Source organism: Akebia trifoliata, chromosome 11, assembly GCF_017979445.1.
Source record: "Akebia trifoliata isolate Shusen 1 chromosome 11, ASM1797944v1, whole genome shotgun sequence".
NCBI lineage: Eukaryota > Viridiplantae > Streptophyta > Magnoliopsida > Ranunculales > Lardizabalaceae > Akebia > Akebia trifoliata.
Genome location: NC_141385.1, coordinates 43,057,420 through 43,077,135, shown reverse-complemented (window position 1 = coordinate 43,077,135; position 19,716 = coordinate 43,057,420). Strand labels below are relative to the sequence as shown.

Below are 19,716 nucleotides of genomic sequence, written 5' to 3'. Positions count from 1 at the left end.
TTAAATACAACCTTCCAAATAAGATTTAAAGACACCAAAATCTCTCTCTTTTGTCTCCTTGGCTTTGAAGGAGAAATCTCTTTCAAAGCAAGATTTGGGGATGAAAGATGGGGATTTTGGTGTTTAAGATCATTTTTTAAAAAAAAATCTGTTCTATGGGCAACTAACAAATCTAAATGCACTTTTTCGATATAAAATGCCACTACCATTTGCTTCAAGTCAAAGTACTTCCATCAGTTTTCAGGTATTGCAGAGACTAATTTTCTGTTCTTTTTTCTTTCTGAAACCATGCAATGGATAATTTGCAGGTTCTTCTTTTACTAAATCAGACTAAATTTTACTTACTCTTCTAAGACCACAGACCACAGACCACAGACCACAGACCACAGACCATTTTCTTGCTTCTGTGATCACAAAAAAAAAAAAGAAAGAAAAAAGAAAAAAAAAAAGAACGAAACTTTAGCTTTCTGTATTGTTCTTCTTTGCAACTTCTTTCACCCCAACAGGGAGAGAAGCCGATGATGTTCTTCAGCATATGTATGAACTCTCGCAAGGAGCTTGATTGACCGGGATAAAGGTGAGGTACTGAACTAAAGAAATCAACTTAGAATCCAGTGCTGTCTCTGTTACCTCTATATAATTATTCTTTATTTCTTAAACTATATGACTGTCGAAATTCTGCTCGCCATTGGAGACGCAAAGGGATTATCTGGGAGATTAATTCCTTGGCTGCTGCAACAGTTGGAATAAGAACAGCATTAGAAAATAACTAAAGGTGATCTTTGACACAATTTGCAGTAGTTTTAGTCCACCAAATGATCCAATACAAAAAAATATGTACTTTTTCACCATATAAGATAACAAGAATTAAGAAAAATGATAGGGAAGATTACTAAAACTATGCATTTTGCCAAAAATTATTGAATCGTAAATATTAAAAAAAACAATTTGTTTAGTAATTTTGGAAAGAGTCGTGCTGGAGTGACCTCTAGATTGTACCTCATATTGCACATCCTGACGTGAAAGTGTATAGGAACCATATATGCTTTTTCACTTGTATCTCGATGAAAAGTGTCTATGGTTCCTATACACTTTCATGTCAGGATGTACGATGTGAGGTACAATCTTGAGGTCACTTTAGCATTATTCTTTTGGAAAGATACTCGACCGTTTTTGTAAAACTCCCATTACGAAAGGTAGGGTCAAACAACCTGATTTTTAATAAGAAATTCTAAACTACTACCATTAGAATTTAGATTGTGATTTCACAACCCTTATGTACAAATTTTAAATCTCTTCTCTCACTACTAGAGCATAAATTTAAAACTTCCTCATAAAAAAACCCAAACAATGAAATTAAAAATAGTGTACAGGGCACATGGTTACCTCTCCCTCTCCTGGTCATTGTAATTAGTGCTCGAATGCCTGGCTTTGTCCTCGCTTGTGGAACCATTGTTCAGAGCATCGAGAAAATAATTGAAATGGGTGGTGGATGGCAAATCATTGCGATCTGCATAGGCTTCGATGTAGGGTAAGAAAAGAAAAATCAGGAGATTTATAAATAAATAAATAAATCAATAGAAAGTAGTACGAGGAAAAGCTGGAACATCATCAAAATATGTTGTGTAGAATAGACCTTCAGACAGTTTCGACTCGTTCATGGAGCAACCAAAATAGGGCAATTGCTGGGTTGCTGGTTGGGTTGCCAAATGCAGCTCTGAGAGACTTCTCACAAGATTAATATCCTGCTTGTGCTCTTCTATATATTGGTTCCCGATTAATCTGGAGTTATAGCATAGTGTAGGCACTGAGAAAGAACAAAAATCAGATAAAAAAGTAGGAAAAAAAATTAACGACAATAACTGAATTGTTTAACGGCTTGTGATTGTACTCACTTGAGTGGAGCTCAGGATCCACATCTCTAAAGTGAGTAGGGCAGTACATTGTAGGCTCAATTTTCTCTGTATACTTCCTGCAACGAAAAAAATAAATAGTTTGGATTCAGACTTCAACAACGTGATACAAAAAAAATGAGATCGGGAAAAAAAAATTGAATTAAAAAAAAAACAAAGCATTAGTGTTTGATTTCCAAAATTGAATTGGTATTAGTATAAGTATGGGAGCTTCAATTCTACCAACTTGGATGGAGATGAACTTATTCCAAATGAGTCGTGCTGGAGTAACCTCAAGATTGTACCTCATATCGCACATCTTGACGTGAAAGTGTAGGAACCGTATATGCTTTTTATCAAGATACGAGTCAAAAAGCATCTATGGTTCCTACACACTTTCACGTCAAGATGTGTCAATGTGAGGTACAATCTTGAGGTCACTTCAGCATTAGTCATTCCAAATTTATCAAAAAAGAAGCCTGGGCATGGAACATTGAGCGCAATATGTGCGACACCATGAAAAATGGTCTATACAAGAGCTTTATACCATACATTTAAATATCAGGCGAAATGAAGCAAATCAAATTTGTAACATTAAAACTCGAATTGAGTAATATCATGAAGTAGGTTTTTTTCCGAACAAACCACAAGTTTTTACCTGTCAACAATGAGCCTTGACTTTTCCCTATAGGGTTTCACGAGAACACGAGAACCATTGACAAAATGGGGATTCCCCTTTGTTAAAACCATCTTCACGGTATCCGGATATACAAATGTTACGAAACCAAACATTCTTTTCTGTTGGCCGGGAATCCTTACATCTTGAACAGGCCCAAAGCTCCTACAAATCGAGAATCACACAAGATGAGTAAAACTCCGATACTTAGAAACCAAATTCAAAGAATAACTAAACTTCTTACTCAAAGTAGTTGGAGACATCTTCCTCACTAAAAGTGCTCTCGGCTGGAAAAGTCAGATAAATTTGTCGAGACCCAACAACAATTCCGCCAGGGTCACTCCTCTCACTTTGGTATTCCACGTAACGAGGAGCATCTTCAGCCAAAACTACGGAATGCTGCCCATGAGGTCTGTAACACAAATACGAAAAATTCAACCACTAAGAGTTTATCTAGAAAACTTAAGAATGTCATGGAAGATCATGACTTCACCTGTCTATAAGACGAATGCTGTTCTTCATTCGAGCGAGAAGCTTTGTCAGACTGTAACCTGCTTTCCCATGTCTTTGGCTCTCCGTTAGGTACCCCTCGGCTTGAAGATTCTTCCCATACTTCTCATAATACATCATTGGGAGAGAGGCAATTGAGACGGGAATCCCTCTTCTTGATCTCAAGAGCTCCATCAGCTCCAACTCTAACTTGTCAAATGATCTGGGTGATAAGATATGATCCTCTCGAAATTGCTCATTTGTGTTTTGGCCGAAGATCTGAGAAAAGCTATCTTGTTGGCCATGGAAGTACCTACAATTGTTTCCGTGCTTACAATAACCCTTGTTGAAGTAATGACAAGGCTTCACGGGGAACTCGGGCAAGCTCGGAGACCTCCGACTGGTCCTTGTACTAAGGCTGCTCAATGCAAGATCCGAGTAGGAATAATTAATCGAGAAATCTGGTCCCCCCACAGAGTTAATAGGTTCCAATTGATGCTCTAAGCTCAAGAATTGGGCTTGGTTACGAATACGATAATCATCGGAGATTGAATCTATGTACGGAGGAGGATTGAAATCCATGTTATGGATCAATTGATGATCAGATTTGCTTTGCGGGTCCCAATAGGAATTCCCAACCTGGAAAGTCGGAGATGAAAATGGACGGGGTGAAGAAGGGGGAAATGGCGTAAACTGTAGGGGGAGATCTGAAATGGGTGTCAAGTTGATGGAAACAGGTGTGAATGGAGATGAGACAATAGGTTTAGGGAATAACCCAAGCTCGGTTTTGGCTTTGTTGATTAAGGTATGGATCAAATTGTCAGGGCCAAAGGCAAATCGGATCATATCCCGTTCACCGTGACCTTGTATGAGAAGATACCCAATAATCTTCGAAACATTCTCCGGCTCTAATTTCTGGATTCTATTGAAGACGGCCCTTGTAGAGTCCGAAAAATCCATTTCACGTCGATTCTAAGCAAATCCAAATAGTTAAGAAAGAAATTATTCTAAATTACAGACTAAAAACCCAGACTCTTAATGGAAGGAAAAAAAAATGGTAGATTGATTACCTCAAAAAAAGAAATAAAGAGAGAGACTCAATTGTTTCAACCCAACCTAAACAAAATTACAGGTCTAGCAAAGGAAAAAAAGGCATATAAATAGATTTAACAACCAAACCCTAGATTCTCTTGTTGTGCATGAAAACTTAGAAAGAAATTATTTTCCCTCACAACTCTTATGCTTTATTTTTGACAGTTCACACCATAAATATAACTTTAAAATCTATCTTAGAAAGGGAAAAAAAAAAAAATTGTAGCTTTATAACCAAAAAAGGAAAGATAGAATAGCTCCAACCTGAAAATAAAGCCCAAAAACCAAGAAGAATCACAGTCCAGAACAGCATCAGCACCAAAAACAGTTATTATTTCATTATTTGGAACCAATTAAAGACCTTAATGTGATTTTGAGAAAAAACCCATGTAAGAAAGAAGATTGTTCTTCCAAATGAAAATAGAGAGAATAGAAATCCAAGGAAATAAATAAAAATACACTATTAAATAGAAAAAAAAAAAACCATTAAAAAAAAAAAGATTTGAGCAGAAAAAATAAATATATATAAAAAATAAAAATAAAAACCTAAAAGGGTCTCAATATCAAAGCACCCATTTATGCTACTTTCATCTCCCACAGAAAAATAAACAAATTAATTAAAATTAAAAACCAGTGATTTCTTAAAGAACCCATATCCAAAAAAACCATAAATTTCAGATAGAATTAGTTAGTAGACACAAAAATCAGACTAAACCCACATTTTTGGCGGTTTCAGAAGGAAATCTCTAAAACAAAATTTTATTTTTGACAAATTGAATGAAAAAGAAAAAACAGAGCTTAGAAAATCAAATTTTAATCAGTTGAACACCACCACCCATCTCAATGCAATATTTTAACCAAATAATAAGAACAATATCTTAAATAATCATGTTAGAAGTTTCAAAACTCACAATTTTTTTTTGGAAAAACAAACCCATGTCTCTAAACTTATCCTCTAAAAGAATTGACCAAAAAAAAAAACTCAGAAAATCAGATATTATAATAATTTTGAATCAAGAATCAAGAATACCCACCAAATCTTACAGTTTCCTCATGTAGAATTAAGTTGGAAAGACAAAACCAATCCAAAGCTTCAAACTCTAAGGTTTCTATCTTCAATTCTTCTGTGTAGTTCTCACTTGTTTATAATTCTCTTACCTCTTACTACAACGTCTAAAAGACAAAATGACAGAGTTGAGAGCTATAGTTGCTACTTATATTGAGTTCAAAACAACAGTTAAATATATAAATTAAAATTTTTAAAATTAAAATAATTAATCTTACATTCTATTTTTCAAAAAATAAAAACAAATCTTTCTTTTTCAATTTAAAGTTTTCATTATAGAAATTTACGAAAATAGGAGTGAAAATGCCACTCGATTTCAGAATTAATTGCAGTGAGTGACCAAAATACCCTTGATATTTTTAAAAATGCCCAATTTTTTATTGTTGTTGTTACTATTTAGACATGAACATGCAATATTTGAAATGTCACTTTTCACATGCCCTCTTGACCTCAGTCTTTTTATGGATTAGTGTAAAATGATGTAAATGACCTTATCTTCAACATATGGGCAAAAGCCCTTTTTTTTCAAAGGTATGTCATCCCCAACTTCTTGGATAAGACTTTTTCCCCCAAAATTTTATATCTACTTCAAACCTCAAGAACAAGATAGTTGTTGGGGAAGTGAAAGATGGGAATTTTGAGTGAAAAAATCAAGGATTTTGAAGATGAAAGTGAACAAATTAAAAATAATTTATCAAAAAAGATCAAAGAGCTTGAAGTTGATGGTTTTTTTACTTTCTTCAAAAAGAACAGTCAAGGGATTTTCACTAGAGTGTGAATATAAGGGTATTGAAGTCACTTTATGAGTCTATAAGAGAAGATTAGGGTCAAGGAGCTAACCATTAATTTGAATAAAAGGGTATCTAAAATATTTACCAAAATTTAGATGGCTTTATTGAAATCATCCTTTTATTCGTTTATAAAAATAAAATAAAATAATTCAAAATTTCTATTGGCATATTAGCTCACAAAACAAGGAATACCACAACCATTCTTTAGTGTTGTTTTGTTAATGTGAAATTTGATAATAGGGAAAATTAGTTAAAGGACTTTTGTAGAAGGATTTCTTTTTAAATTTTTTAATTAACTTAGTAGGATATTTAGTAAATTTTTCCTTTCTAAATGATCCCTTGGACCTCATCTCACCTGTATTAAAGTATTTGAATTACCTAAATTATCATTTTCTCATCTTCTTCACATAATTAGGTTGTCCTATTATGATCATTTCCTACGATTTTTTATTTATTTATTTATCATGAATGACAAATGAAGAATGATATTCTCTTTATTTTGAGCATTTAGATGTTTTTTTTTTTTTATGATTTATAAAAAGAAAATTGAAGAATGAAGTTTAAATTTGATTTTTATTTTTATTTTTTATGATTAGATTGTAAGATGCATTTTTGGATATTTCGAAAAGATTAATCAAGCATCAAAATTGGAAAAGAAAAAAAAAATTGAAAAATCTAATTTGCATTACAACGTTGAGTTCACCATTTTTTATTTAATTGCCATCGAACTCAATAGTAATTAAATAAAAAGTGGTGAACTTATCACTTAGTGTCGAGTTCACCACTTTTTTTTTTTAATTACTGTTGAACTCGACAATAATTAAATAAAAAGTTGTGATCTTAATACTAAGCTAAAAAATGGTGAACGCACCACTTAATGTTGAGTTGAACACTTTTTATTTAATTATTGTTGAACTTGACAATATAACACGCAAAATGGATTTTTCAATTTTTTTTTTTCAAATTTTGATACTTAGTTAATTTCCCTACAATATCAAAAAATGCATCAATTATGGTTGCAAATCAAAAGTTACATTGTAATCATAAAAAAAATTTGAACCTCAACTTTGTTATTCAATGTTCTTTTTATAAATCATCGAAATAAAAAGAAATACATTTATATATTCAAAATTAAAAGAATATTATTCTCCACTCCTCATTCATGATCAAAGATCGTTGAAAATGATCGCAATCGACGTTAAAAAAACCTAACTATTTGAAGAAGATCAGAAAATGGTAGTTTGGATGTTTCAAATATCTTATACAGGTGAGATGAGGTCCCGAGGCCATTTAGAAAGGAAAAGTTTACTAAATGTCTTGATAAGGTAAAGTCGAAAATTTAGGGATTATTTAGAAAGAAGTCTCTCCTTGAGTGTCCTTTTAAGTAATTTTCCCTTGATAATATCTGCAGTTTTCAGCCACGTGAAGACTAATTTCTAATTTTTTTAGTAAATTTTTTATAAATATTAAAAAAATAAAATAAGGGTAACTTAGTAATTGGCCATAACGTGAATTTTGAATCCTTGTCAAACGACCGGTTCAATTGAGTCGAGTTTGATGCCAAAGACTTCGCATACCACCCACATCAGCAATGCAATTTAATACCTCTACCTGGTATTTTAGACATACCCCCTACAATATAGAGAATTTTTTTATACACCCTGTTTATAGGAAAATGACTTATATACCCTCTTCTTCATTAATAAAAAAATTCTTATTTTTTCTTTTTCAAATCAATTATCCTAAACTTTCATTTTCAATCTAATTCAACTTCCAAATTTCAAGACTAAATAAGTTTTTTTTTAAAGTAGAAAACAATGAAATTATTGGTAAAAATTGAGGGATTTTTAAGTTGCAAAGGGCTACGTTGAAATTGAGAGATAAATATATGAAAACAATTTACGCTTGAGATTAAAGAATTTAAAAATAACTCAAAAATCAAAGATATTTTTTTACATTAACCTTTCTAATAATAACTTGAATTTTCTACCCAAAAATTCCTAATATTTCATATTTCTCAACAAAAAAAATCAATATATTCTCGTTTTAAAGATTGAAGATGATTGATTTTAATGATGGAAAATAAAAGATGAATGTTTTTGAGATTTTAAATTTTTTCGTGAAGATGAGGGTATCTAAAATATTTTCTAAATTCTTACTTTATCAAGTTTGCTATCCAACCAACCTTAGAGTAGGTATCCACGTCATAAAATTCAAATTGATAAAGTTAATTTGTTACTTAACATACCTTGGAGTGGATTTCAATTGTATCAATTTGTGGCATCCAAAAATATTATCTGAAGATAAAATTCTAAGAACTTAAAAAAAAATATTCATTTTCACATTTGAATTTGAATTTGAATTTTAAAAGTTCGGTAGTCATTCATTTTCAACACTTTCGATCAAGTTTAAAAGAAATTTTTAATTTTTTTTAATATTGAATTTGAGTTTTTCTATAAAATCTACAAGGCTATGGTGTTGGATTGCCAATTTGATAATCCATGTGGGCCCAATCACACTTAATAAGATTTGAAATCATACTAAGTAAGTCATGCTAGTCTCATTTATAAAGTAAGGTTTATTCTGTAACAAACTTGATGAAGTAAGGGAGTTTCGTAATAAAATTGCAAATCTGCCGAGTAAATCTATCTAGAAATAAGGGTTGTACTTTCAATGAATTAACTTTATGACTGACGTGGCAAGCATGCATGACGTCCAGCAAATCCTTCGCATCAAACTCTAATTCAGTTGATTTGGCATAGAAATAGGGGTCTTACCTTCAACAGAGTAACTAAATGAGAACGAATTTCCCGATCTCCATTTGAACCGGTTGTGCCGTTGTTAAGGCAATTGTAAAACTCAATAACGATTTGAATCTGAGTCAAAACTAGGTGTCCATAGGCGGGTTCGGGCTGGACTGGTCAAGCTCTGATCCAGCCCTAAACCCTAACTTGACCCTCTAGGACTTGACTCAGGTCGGGTTCGGGTAAAATAAAATGACTAAAATTCAATAATTTTATGAAAAAATTTATTTTTTTCAAATAATTTTTTGTGTGCATGTTTGAAAACTATCCAATCGAAGTTGAAATTTGCATATTATTAACTTATGAAGGTTATTGATGAGAGTTAAATTGTAATCATATAATATATTTTAGTTTTATTAGTAAAATATTTTCCTATTAAATATATTGTAAATATTTCTATAAGATTAAGTAGAAGGCCTGACGGGTTCGATACTATAAGGCCTTAGCTCGACTTGGATTTATCGGGCTGAAAATTATTAAACTTGGCCCCACCTTTACGGGCTCAATATGAAAGCCTTTGTTTTGTCGGGCAAGTAAGGCTAGTAGGCCGACGAGCTCAATTGACACCCTTATATACAGAATCTGGAGTCAACATTTTAGAAACTTCCAAACAGATTGAAGTAATATTTATAAACTTTTATTTTAAAAAATTGTTAATATAAAAAAGGTGATTTAGACATGCCCCTTGGGATTAGAAGTAGAGATGGCCATTGACCTTGATTTTTTTAGCTGAGATTGACTCAAAGTACCTTAATATCCTCATCTTCAATTTGTTGGTCAAAATGCCCATTTCGAAACTTCTAGCCCCATGTTTACAAGTTGAATAATCTTGAACCGTCCATTTTTATAAACCATTTTTTATAGGGTTAGAAATTTCGGAATGAATTGGTTTTTGGTGAGGATGATTACCTCACCATAGAGATCATCCTCACCAATAATTATCTCATCCCATAATTTTTAACTCATATAAGATAAACATAATTTGGCTATGGTGTGGGATGTCCTTTGTTATTGGAGTACCTTTAACACTATTCCTACCGAAATTGTTTGAATGAGTGATACAATGTTTTGTAATGTTGAAATTATAATTTGAGCTATGTCTTTGGAATGTTTTAATAGCGTTTTAAAAAAATTTAAGAAATTGGGTGCAATTAGCAAAAGTTGGAGTGCCAATAGCAACTCTCTTATTTGATTCTGAGGTAGTTTTAAAACCTTTTTCGTGTCTCTTTCTTCAATCTTCACTATTATACATACATTTAAGAGTTTTCTCTGTTTCAATTCGTTTGTGTTCTAGGTATCTCTAATTCACTTTTTTATGTTTTGGGTGATATTTTGAAGAAATTGTTTCTGAATTTTAATTCGTTCCACTAAATGATCTCTGATTCTTTAATTCGAGTTTGAATTATTCTTTTTTCTTCTCATTTTGATTTCTTGACTGTTGGTTTGAACTGCATGGAAACCCTAGAAAACTTTCTGTAGAGCTTCTAAAACTAGAACATATCTACCGTTTTGGATTAAAAAAATAAGGGTTTTGGTAATTGGGGTTTGGAAGTTGTGCTCAAACCCTAATAGTTATTTGAAATTCTTTATTGGAAAGCTGAACTTGGATAAGCCCCTTTATAGATTTGAGGGTTTCAGTGGGATTTGAGGGTTGCAGAAGGATTAGATTTGTTTCTGTTGTTGAAAGAATTTTTCCATGGATAGAACAGAGGGAGTGGAGAAGAGTACAGATTGGGAACAAGCACTCCATCTATATGAAGAAGTAATTTCTTCTAAGAGAGAGGATTTGCAAATAAGGGCCACAATCAAGCTCGGACGTCTCTCAAATAAGGTGCCTGAAAATGTGTTGGCACGCACCGTACCAATCCTCATTGAGTTTCTAGGAAGCCCTTTAAGCTTTTCAACCCTTTCGAACAATTCAAGTCTGTCGATTCAAGAAGCCGCTACTTATTGCCTGAATTGTATTGCCCGACGAAGCGAGGGTGAATTAGCTGTCGTTATTGGGCAGTCGGGTGCTATTCCTTTCATCTTGAAGTTGTTGCGGCAATCTGAAGGTAGTAGGTTTAGGAAATTGTTGATAAAATTTCTTTGGAGAATAGTTAATTCTAGTAGTCTTAATCGTGTAATGGTAGCTAGAATGGTGGGTTGGAAGTTATTCTCGATCTGTTTGGTTCATGTAATAAGGATGATACAAGGTTGTATTTGTTGGAGATTTTGAGTTCGTTGGTGTTATTAAAAGAAGTAAGGCGGGTTGTTATTAATTTGGGGGGTCTTCCTTTGGTTGTTGAATCTGCTAAGTGTGGTAGTATGGTCTCTAGAGCTAGAGCTGCTCAAGCGATTGGGTTACTTGGTGTAACAAGAAGAGTTAGACGGATTCTAGTTGACTTGGGCATAATACCTGTTCTCATCGAGTTGTTGCGTGATGCTGATATTTCTACAAAGCTGATTGCTGGTAATGCTCTTGGTATAATTGCATCTCATATTGATTATCTTAGGCCGGTCGCTCAAGCGGGGGCCATACCCTTATACGTAAACCTCCTTCTTGGACCAGAACCCCTTGGTAAAGAAATTGTGGAGGATATGTTTTGTATCTTAGCTGTTGCAGAGGTGAATGCAGTATCAATTGTTGAACACTTGGTTAGGATTCTTAAAGGTGATAATGATGATGCGAAAGCTGCTGCGGCAGATGTTTTGTGGGATATTTCGGGTTACAAGCATTCGGTGCCTATTATTCGAAACTCAGGTGCAATTTCTGTTTTGGTTGAGCTTTTGAAGGATGGGAATGATGATGTTAGAGAAAAGGTGTCTGGGGCTGTTGCCCAATTGAGTTACGATGAAGTAGATCGAAGAGCTCTGGCTGACGCTGGAGTCATCCCACTTCTCATCAACTTGTTGCAGGATAACTCAGAGGACCTGAAAGATAATGCAGCAGAAACCCTAATAAATTTTTCGGAAGATCCATTACTGCGTGACAGGGTATCCGAAGCATTTGATATCCCTTCGTTCAGAATATACAAAATAGACTTGTACGGAATCGCTCATCTGATGAACATATGCTTAGATCTTTGAGACAGATGAGCATTGAGCAGTTCACGTGGGATCCAAATCTTGCTTGAATGTTTCCATAATATATTATTTTTCTCTCAGGTATTTGTGAATATTACTTCCTCTCTTCTTGTAGTATGCTTGTATTCAATTGATTGATATTTTGGAACATGAAGCTAAATAATGAGACAAAAGAATGTGGTACACTTCACATTCCACTTTAGTGATTTTGTTTTGGAAATATTAGACCTATTTAACCATTCAACTTTATCTTTAGCCATATCTTCTGTCTAGACTCATATTCAGATCTCTGTTTTACTACCCTTATCCACGTCATTCTTAGTCTTCTTGTCAACACTTTAAAGCCTTCAAGTTTCATGAACTTGGGGGGTTAGTGAGTGAAAGTATTTGATGTGGACCAAAGGCCACTAGTTTCTCATTCTGCTATAGTTTCCAATTTTTAGCTTATGTTTGTGTGTACTCATGATGATATGGTATTCTTGCTTGTAGGCTATGGTTCTACTTGGCATTTTTACATTTTTTCATTATCTACGACATTTGGGTCATTTTCATGAATTTTGTTTTAGCCGTTCAACTCTATCTACTGTTATATGTCACTGACCTAAGCCTCTTATTGCGTACCATCCATGCGGTACTCTAGCTACTCTCTCATTGTAGCTCAAGCCAGCTTTACCCCAATGAGTCATAGGAGTTCCTCCAATTCCCTAATGAAAATATCGGGCTTTGTACCGTGTCTAGTCGGGGGGGAATAGGATAATTAAAAACTTATTCAATTTAAACTTATGGTAATTTGACTATATGTTCTAAGTTATTCGCCTAACCTCGATTTTGCACTTATGTCTCTAATTTGCATTTAATAAAAATACACATTAAAGAAAAACATTATTTTTTTTATGTCAATTCAATGGGTCATTTATATAAGATTTACCTATTCGGCATTCATGGCATCTCATGACATACAATGCATTCAAGTGTAAATTGTGGAATCATAAAACATGCATGAGACATAAGACTATAATGGTTCGGCAATGTGCTTACATCCATTCTCACGGCTTACCTTTAGTTTGCAATGTAATTGAGGTTTACTTAGAGTCTAAACATTCATTGCATGTCATACATAGTATAATATCCATTCATGGCATGCATTTATCTAAGTATAAATTGATAAAGGCATTTTCACAAACAATTTTATAGTGGTTTGGCAACGTGCCTACATCCACTCCCAAGGTCACCTTCGCAAAGGTCTTGGTGTTCGCTAATCAATGGGTTTATGGTTCACCTCGAATTGTACATAATTTTTTTTATACCTTAGGCTAAATTCTAAAACCTTAAGATCGAGAGAAATGCATCTTCTCGAAATGTTGTAAGTTTTGTACCTCGGAAACTCACGAACCTCTACTCTTGTCAAGAATCGTCGATTCTAACATGAGCTTGATTTTTGAATGTTAAATCAAGTAACGACATATAAGGTTTTGAAAATACAAAACAAAATAAATAAGGACTCACTTAACATTTTAAGATTTGCCAATAGTGATCTTGAGTTATTCAAGTCCTTGAGCTCACAAGTACGTCCTCGACGGTTGGATCTTCTAATCAAGTTTTCGAGTTTGTTGGTTCCTTGTGATTACTTTTTCCATCTTCTCCTTTTGCTCCTTACTCCATGAATGTACCAATATATGTGTAAGAAAATGTTTGATGGTTGAAGTGGGATCAAATGAGAGATCAAGATAGGTTGAGAGAAGGCTCACCTAATGCTAGATTCTCATGGAGGTTGTTTGAGTTAATTCAACTAAGGCATGATCCTCCAATGTTGTAGAGAATGCTCTCTAAGAAGGGAGAGGGGAGTGCACAAGTTCTTTAAGATTGATCCAACCCACAAATGAATTCAAGTTATAAGTTTTATACACATTTGGGGGATTTTTCGGGACCTACTGGTGGCGTCGTGGTTATTACCGGCAACACTAGAGGCTCAACGGTCAAATATATGACTGTTGGAGTGTGCTATCAGCGGCGCTGGTGGCACCGTTGGAACTACGGTGCTTGCTGCCTTAATGTTACCCCTGTGGCGTCAATAAAATTACCAAAATGCCCTTTTGGGTCATTTTGGCCATATCCTACTCTAGGAAATTCCGATGAACAAATCGTTCAGCGATTTTGTATATCTTAGCAAGTAGAAGGTCCTTAAACTTTCACCAATGGGTGGGTCATGACCTAAGGAGGGTAAAATTACCAAAATACCCTTTTAGCCATTTTAGGTCAAATTGAGCTCTCGGGAAGTCCAGTGATTAAACGGTCGGGAATTTAATAGATCTTGCCTATGTAAGATCCTCAAACACTCACCAAGGATGGGTGATGGTCTAAGGGTGGTCAAATTACCAAAATACCCTTTATGATCATTTTTGGCGCTCAAAAGTTCCGATGAATGAATGAGTTGAAGAATAAGATTTCCTTACCAATACGAGTCAACTTAACAATCATCTAAGTGTTGGAGAATAGTCTAGGTGGCCTCATTACCTTTTAGATTTTGTGCACACACGTATGGAGCATTTTGTTGATGTGCTTGAGGTTGAGCAGCTTTACCAGAGTCTTTACATGTCTTGAAATGTAAACTGATTCGACACTCAACTTAAGTCTCAGGATTGACAAAATATGGAACTAACACGTAATACTCTCACTCGCTTAAGAGACACAAGTGATTTAAGAAGGAAACATGTGTTTCTTTATCACACTACTAGTTTAGGTGATTCTAAAGAGGATGATTACAAATGAGGAGCTCTCCCTCTAATATTGACTTGGGGAGAATTTTCTAGAATACTATATCATTATTTTTTATAATCTTCTTAGGATAAATATAGAATTACTCTAGAAGATTCCTACTCTAGAACATTCTTATAGCATATGAGAATGTATATACATTTTATGGAACATTAGAGGATATTCTAAATTCTTCCAAACTTCTTTAAAATTTTCTATACTTTTCTATAACCTTCTGGAGATTTCTAGGATCTTTTGGAATATTTGAACATCCTCCTGATTTGATGATGAGAAAAACCTCATTGTGTACTATAGGACTGTGACATATAGCTTCTAGCTATGTTATCTCTGTTAGATAATGATATGCATCGTACAAAGATACACGGGATGCATTGTATCATTGTCACTGCATCTCATCATAAATGGAAGACTATATGAATTAGTATCCTTTTTATTAGTAAATATCGGTGATTAGGATATTTAAATAATAGGAATGATTTAAACTAATTAGGAATGCAGGATCTTAATATTTGCTTACTCTCTATATCTTGGCATGATGTAACCTGTGTACTCTATCAAAGTGAATGTAAAATCATCCAAGATCCTTTCTTACGATTGAAATCCACTCCATTTTTTGGCTCCCCCTTTTCTTTTTCTATCTTCAAGTTGCACAAAGCACTCTTCTACTGATTTCAGATCACTAAGAATTGTAAGCAATACAAGTCTTCTTTCCATTACTTCTTTGAATGTTCATTTGACGAGTGAGAAAGTTGAGGGAATTCCCAGGACTCGTTCGGGGAAAGTTGACTTGATCTAGACTGGGGATTGGTTCGAATGCAGAATGGACACTATGAACTAGACAATGGGCTTCTCATGCACTTTGCCCTTTAGAGATAGTGGATGACTGTTCTTATGAACGAGTTTTACATTGTAGAATTAGACACTAAATTACGCTGAACCCGGAACTGTGAAGTGAACGTATCGTGTATGTTGGGTCCCGTAGTTGGACAGGCTTCTATAATACCATGAGATACGAATCCCAATATCCCATGACGCCCATACATGCATCATATTCATTGCTGAACTGAAACTGAGTTCTTTACTGTATTTTCTGACCCCAACTTCACAGTAGTGGCTTGCCTGAAAGGGGAGCAAAAACCTGCCTGCCATGGTGGACCCCAAGCCTTCTGGTCTTCCATGTCAGTTATCCAACTCTGAGTCAAACCATGTTATATGGCCCTTGGTGCCAAGAAAAAGACCGGTTTTATTGATGGATTCATATCCAAACTGGAGTCTTCTGCTAATCCAATATATTCTCAGTGGATGCGATGCAACAATATAATATTATCTTGGATTTTGAATTCCTTGTTAGCTACTGGCATTAAATGCTAAATCCGTTCATGAGGTATGGAGTGACCTTAAGGAGCATTTCTCTCAAAATAATGCTCCAAGAATCTTCCATATTCAGAAGGCTTTATCTTCTCTTGCTCAAAGACAATTATCTGTGGCTACTTCACCAAATTCAAGGGATATATTAGGATGATCTCATGATGTATCGCCCCTTACCATCTTACTCTTGTGGTGCCAGGAAAATGTTGGTCTACTACCAACAACAAGAACACATTATGTAGTTCTTGATAGGCTTCAATGAGGCTTGTGTTGCAGTTCGGGGTTAACTTCTTCTTATGGATCCATTTCCGCTACTAATGTTAAACCTAAGTGATTGCTTTAGATCTAATATATTCTAAACTTGAACTTGATTATGGCATAACTTTTGATTTGTTCATCTGTTTAGGTAATTAATATATGTTCTTTTGGTGTGTTTGCGAAGATTTCTCCAGCTACATTTAAGTAGCAATCGTTTCACTATGGATGTTGTGCCAAATCTAAACTTAAAAGAAGCTCATGTTCTAGGCTTCCATTTAACTATATATATTTTCTTCTTTTAACAATTGTATCTTTTTATGTCACAACAGTATCAAATTTCAACTATGTTAGATAGGGAATACTTGATGATGATAAATCATCCAATGAGAGACAACTATCCATAGAATTATTTTGTTTCTAATCTTTTAATACCTAATTCCAACGGATCTTTTTATATTTAAGATCAAACTTTGGATGACATGCATTTAGATTGAATTTCAATTTGAAATTTAGTTTTTCATTCATCTCAAGTATTTGGGTCAAGAGATCCCTGATTCACTCTAACATTCTGCTTCATTACGTTAAGATGATGAAAAATTGCATGAATTCTTCGTGTTAAATCATAATTTTTTTCTTCTCTTTTGAAATACATCTAAAACGTATTTAAAATGATTATGAAATTAGTTATCCAAGAAGTATCTCACAACCTAATCAGGGTTGTTGCCAATACCACATGAAAGTTCTCATTTATAACTAGAATGAATTTTACATGATTTTTTCATATAAAATTCTATTTTCTATTAGCATCTTTTAAATTTCAGAGAGTTAAAATTTCAGTGTGTTTCTTTTAACATCTTAAAAATTACTATATACAAAAACTATTGAGATATTGGAGCAAACTAAATATTTGTTAAATAAGAATTTACAATGAAGTTGTTCCCATCATATTTAAGGTAATTTTGATAAAAATAGGATCATATATGAGATTGTAGGTTTTTCAAGTGGTGAGATTGCAGTTTTAAAATGACAATCTCGCATGTTTATATATAGTGAAATTAGCTAACATACCTGCATTGTCACTTTAAAACCTGAGGATGTCTACTTTTGGTAATTAAAATGAACACTGGCTGTAATCAGAATTTCGTCTAGGTAAATTTCTCTAGAATCCTAAAGTTGAAAATGAGAGGAAAAAGCTTTTCCAAGGTATAGGGTGTTTTATTTTTATTTTTTTTCCGTTACACGTGGAAGGTATTTGTATCATTTTATATTGTCTATGACAAGACTGAGGTCAAGGAGATACTTTGAAAACATGTGTAAAAGAAAAAGAAAAAAAAAAAAAAAACTTGGGGCATTTTTAAAAATAAGAAGACCATTTTGGTCACACAATAGAGTCCTTGCAATTTAAAAGAAGCAAGGATTATTTTTTTAAAATGAGAATTTATAATTAATTATTTTTTGTTTCTACTATTTTTATTTAGAGTAATTTATTAGATAAATCTCAAGCCCAAGTATCACTCAGATTCTCCTTTAAAAATGAAGCAATTTATAACTTTTAGTTTATTTTACTTTCACCAACCCATTAGTCTTTAAAAATGAACCAATTTATAACTTTTATTTTATTTTACTTTCACCAACCCATTAGTCATTAATGAAAAGATTATCCCCATGTAAATATTGGAGCAAGAAATTACGGAACATAGTCAGGAACGATAGTCAGACAAAAATAATCAATCGGGTCGTTAAGAACCTATGGTAAGTAGGCTCGGTTGCTTTCTTATTTTCTTTATCTTCATTTATATTTTTTTCACCATGGCATTCTAAAATAACATAAAAGAAACCAACAAAATTATATATTACTTAATTTAATTTTAATTGTTTAAAAATATGTTAAAATATTTTTCTATGATATTTTTCTTTTTCAACTTAAAAACCTCATAGTACAAGGAAAAAAAAATCCACTGAAAAGCTAAAATTGGAGATAAAAATTAATTTTGTGTACCATATTCATGGATATACAATAATTTTTCTTTATATTTTATTTAGAAGGAGATTGTTTCTCATCCATTATAAATGAGAAAATCTAATGGTATTGGATGTCCAACATCTTTGTCCCCAATTATTATTCTTTTGTGATTTCTTACTCAATCATGGTAAGGTGGAATCAACTAGCGTTGGGCGCAACGGCCAAACTATCCTTCCAAAGAAGGAGAGTTCTTGAGTTCAAACCCCTTCCATGGCCAACCACAAAGATTTATCCATACTTACTTGGTATATGTGGTTTGTGGGGGTATTACATGTATTGGATGAGATATGGTGCTCTGAGAGGCTAGTTGCCTTGCCCTGCTAGTCGGCTCTACAGTTTTGGAAACTGTGACATAAAAAATAAAAATAAAAACACTGTAAAGTAGGATAATCTAGACATTTAAAAAGGATTTAAAGTTTGGGAGAGGAGGAGTTGCTTCAACTTTGCTCTTTTGCATGATTTATTTAATTAGTACTCAATTTGAAGTTTGATTGATAAAAAGAGTCTCTTTTATTTATTGAAAATGTTGAAGTATTGAAATTGGCATCGTTTCAGACATTGCTGAGGTGGATGTGTCTAGAGAGTCATAGATGCTTTTCATCGAGATACGAGTACGAAGAAGAGAAAAAAGAAGGGTTTTGAAAGGATCTTTCAAAGTAGATTGGATCTACGGATGTATACTAGTGGGATCAAAAAATCAAATTCAATCACCAACTGAACTCACTCAAATGCATCAGTAAAGAAAGGATGGGAGGATCTTTTATTGATTTCTAGCTTATATATTGCAAAAGGAAATTCATAGAACTATAGAATTGTTATTTTGGTAGAAGAAGGAAAGGCACCTCTTTCCAATAACCTACGTAACCTCCATTGTACATTATCGTTTGCCGTACACTGAGAATCGTTGACCATGGTCATTTCCAAATCCAGGGAAGCAACTTTCAGACGGTTCGACTAATATCGACTCAAGTGCAACAAAATCGTTGAGAATGTAACCTAATATATCCATTTGTTTCTCAAAACCGTTAAATCCGTGAAGTACAAAAGACTTGTGGTGATCATTGGAAAATTTACAACTCATCTTCATGAATGGTAGATCTTCATTTGAAAAAAATAAGTATCATATAGATAGAGTTGGAGATTTTGCACTAAAGGGGAGGCCTTTAGAAGACATCAAATTTCAACCCCTAGACAAGTTTGCAATGACAAGAAAAAACAAGTATTGTAGATGGGATTTTCTTGTATATTTATTTTGGTGCATATGTTATTTTCTTATGGACAAATCACAAATGAAAATGTGGCAAGTTAAATTGCTAAACCAGTTGATTAAGATTTAATTTATCATATTCTTAATGGTCGACCACCGAAATGTAGTCCATTAATCTCTACTTCGACTTAGTCCAGATCTAATCCCAT

At 33.6% G+C, this 19,716-nt stretch overlaps 2 protein-coding genes across 3 annotated transcripts; one reads left to right on the top strand and one right to left on the bottom strand.

The window, feature by feature from the left end:
- Positions 1-151: 151 nt before the first annotated feature.
- Positions 152-5,342, bottom strand: LOC147391857 (zinc finger CCCH domain-containing protein 18-like). Of its 2 annotated transcripts, none has more exons than XM_086457934.1 (8): positions 5,184-5,342; positions 3,062-4,029; positions 2,813-2,980; positions 2,551-2,733; positions 1,896-1,972; positions 1,637-1,807; positions 1,387-1,519; positions 152-732 (listed from the first exon to the last, which is right to left on the bottom strand). In XM_086457934.1, exons 2-8 carry the CDS (start codon positions 4,015-4,017, stop codon positions 660-662), a joined length of 1,761 nt encoding a protein of 586 aa, XP_086314060.1. In that variant the 5' UTR covers positions 4,018-4,029; positions 5,184-5,342; the 3' UTR covers positions 152-659. The 2 variants fall into 2 exon arrangements, with proteins under 2 accessions (XP_086314060.1, XP_086314061.1); XM_086457935.1 differs by having other exon boundaries at positions 155-729; positions 1,387-1,510.
- A 4,703-nt stretch (positions 5,343-10,045) lies between these two features.
- Positions 10,046-12,135, top strand: LOC147391856 (ARM repeat superfamily protein). Its single transcript, XM_086460039.1, is given in 3 exon segments — positions 10,046-10,942; positions 10,945-11,814; positions 11,817-12,135. Coding segments are annotated over 3 exon segments (1,416 nt in total). The 5' UTR covers positions 10,046-10,506; the 3' UTR covers positions 11,927-12,135.
- The last annotated feature ends 7,581 nt before the right edge of the window (positions 12,136-19,716 follow it).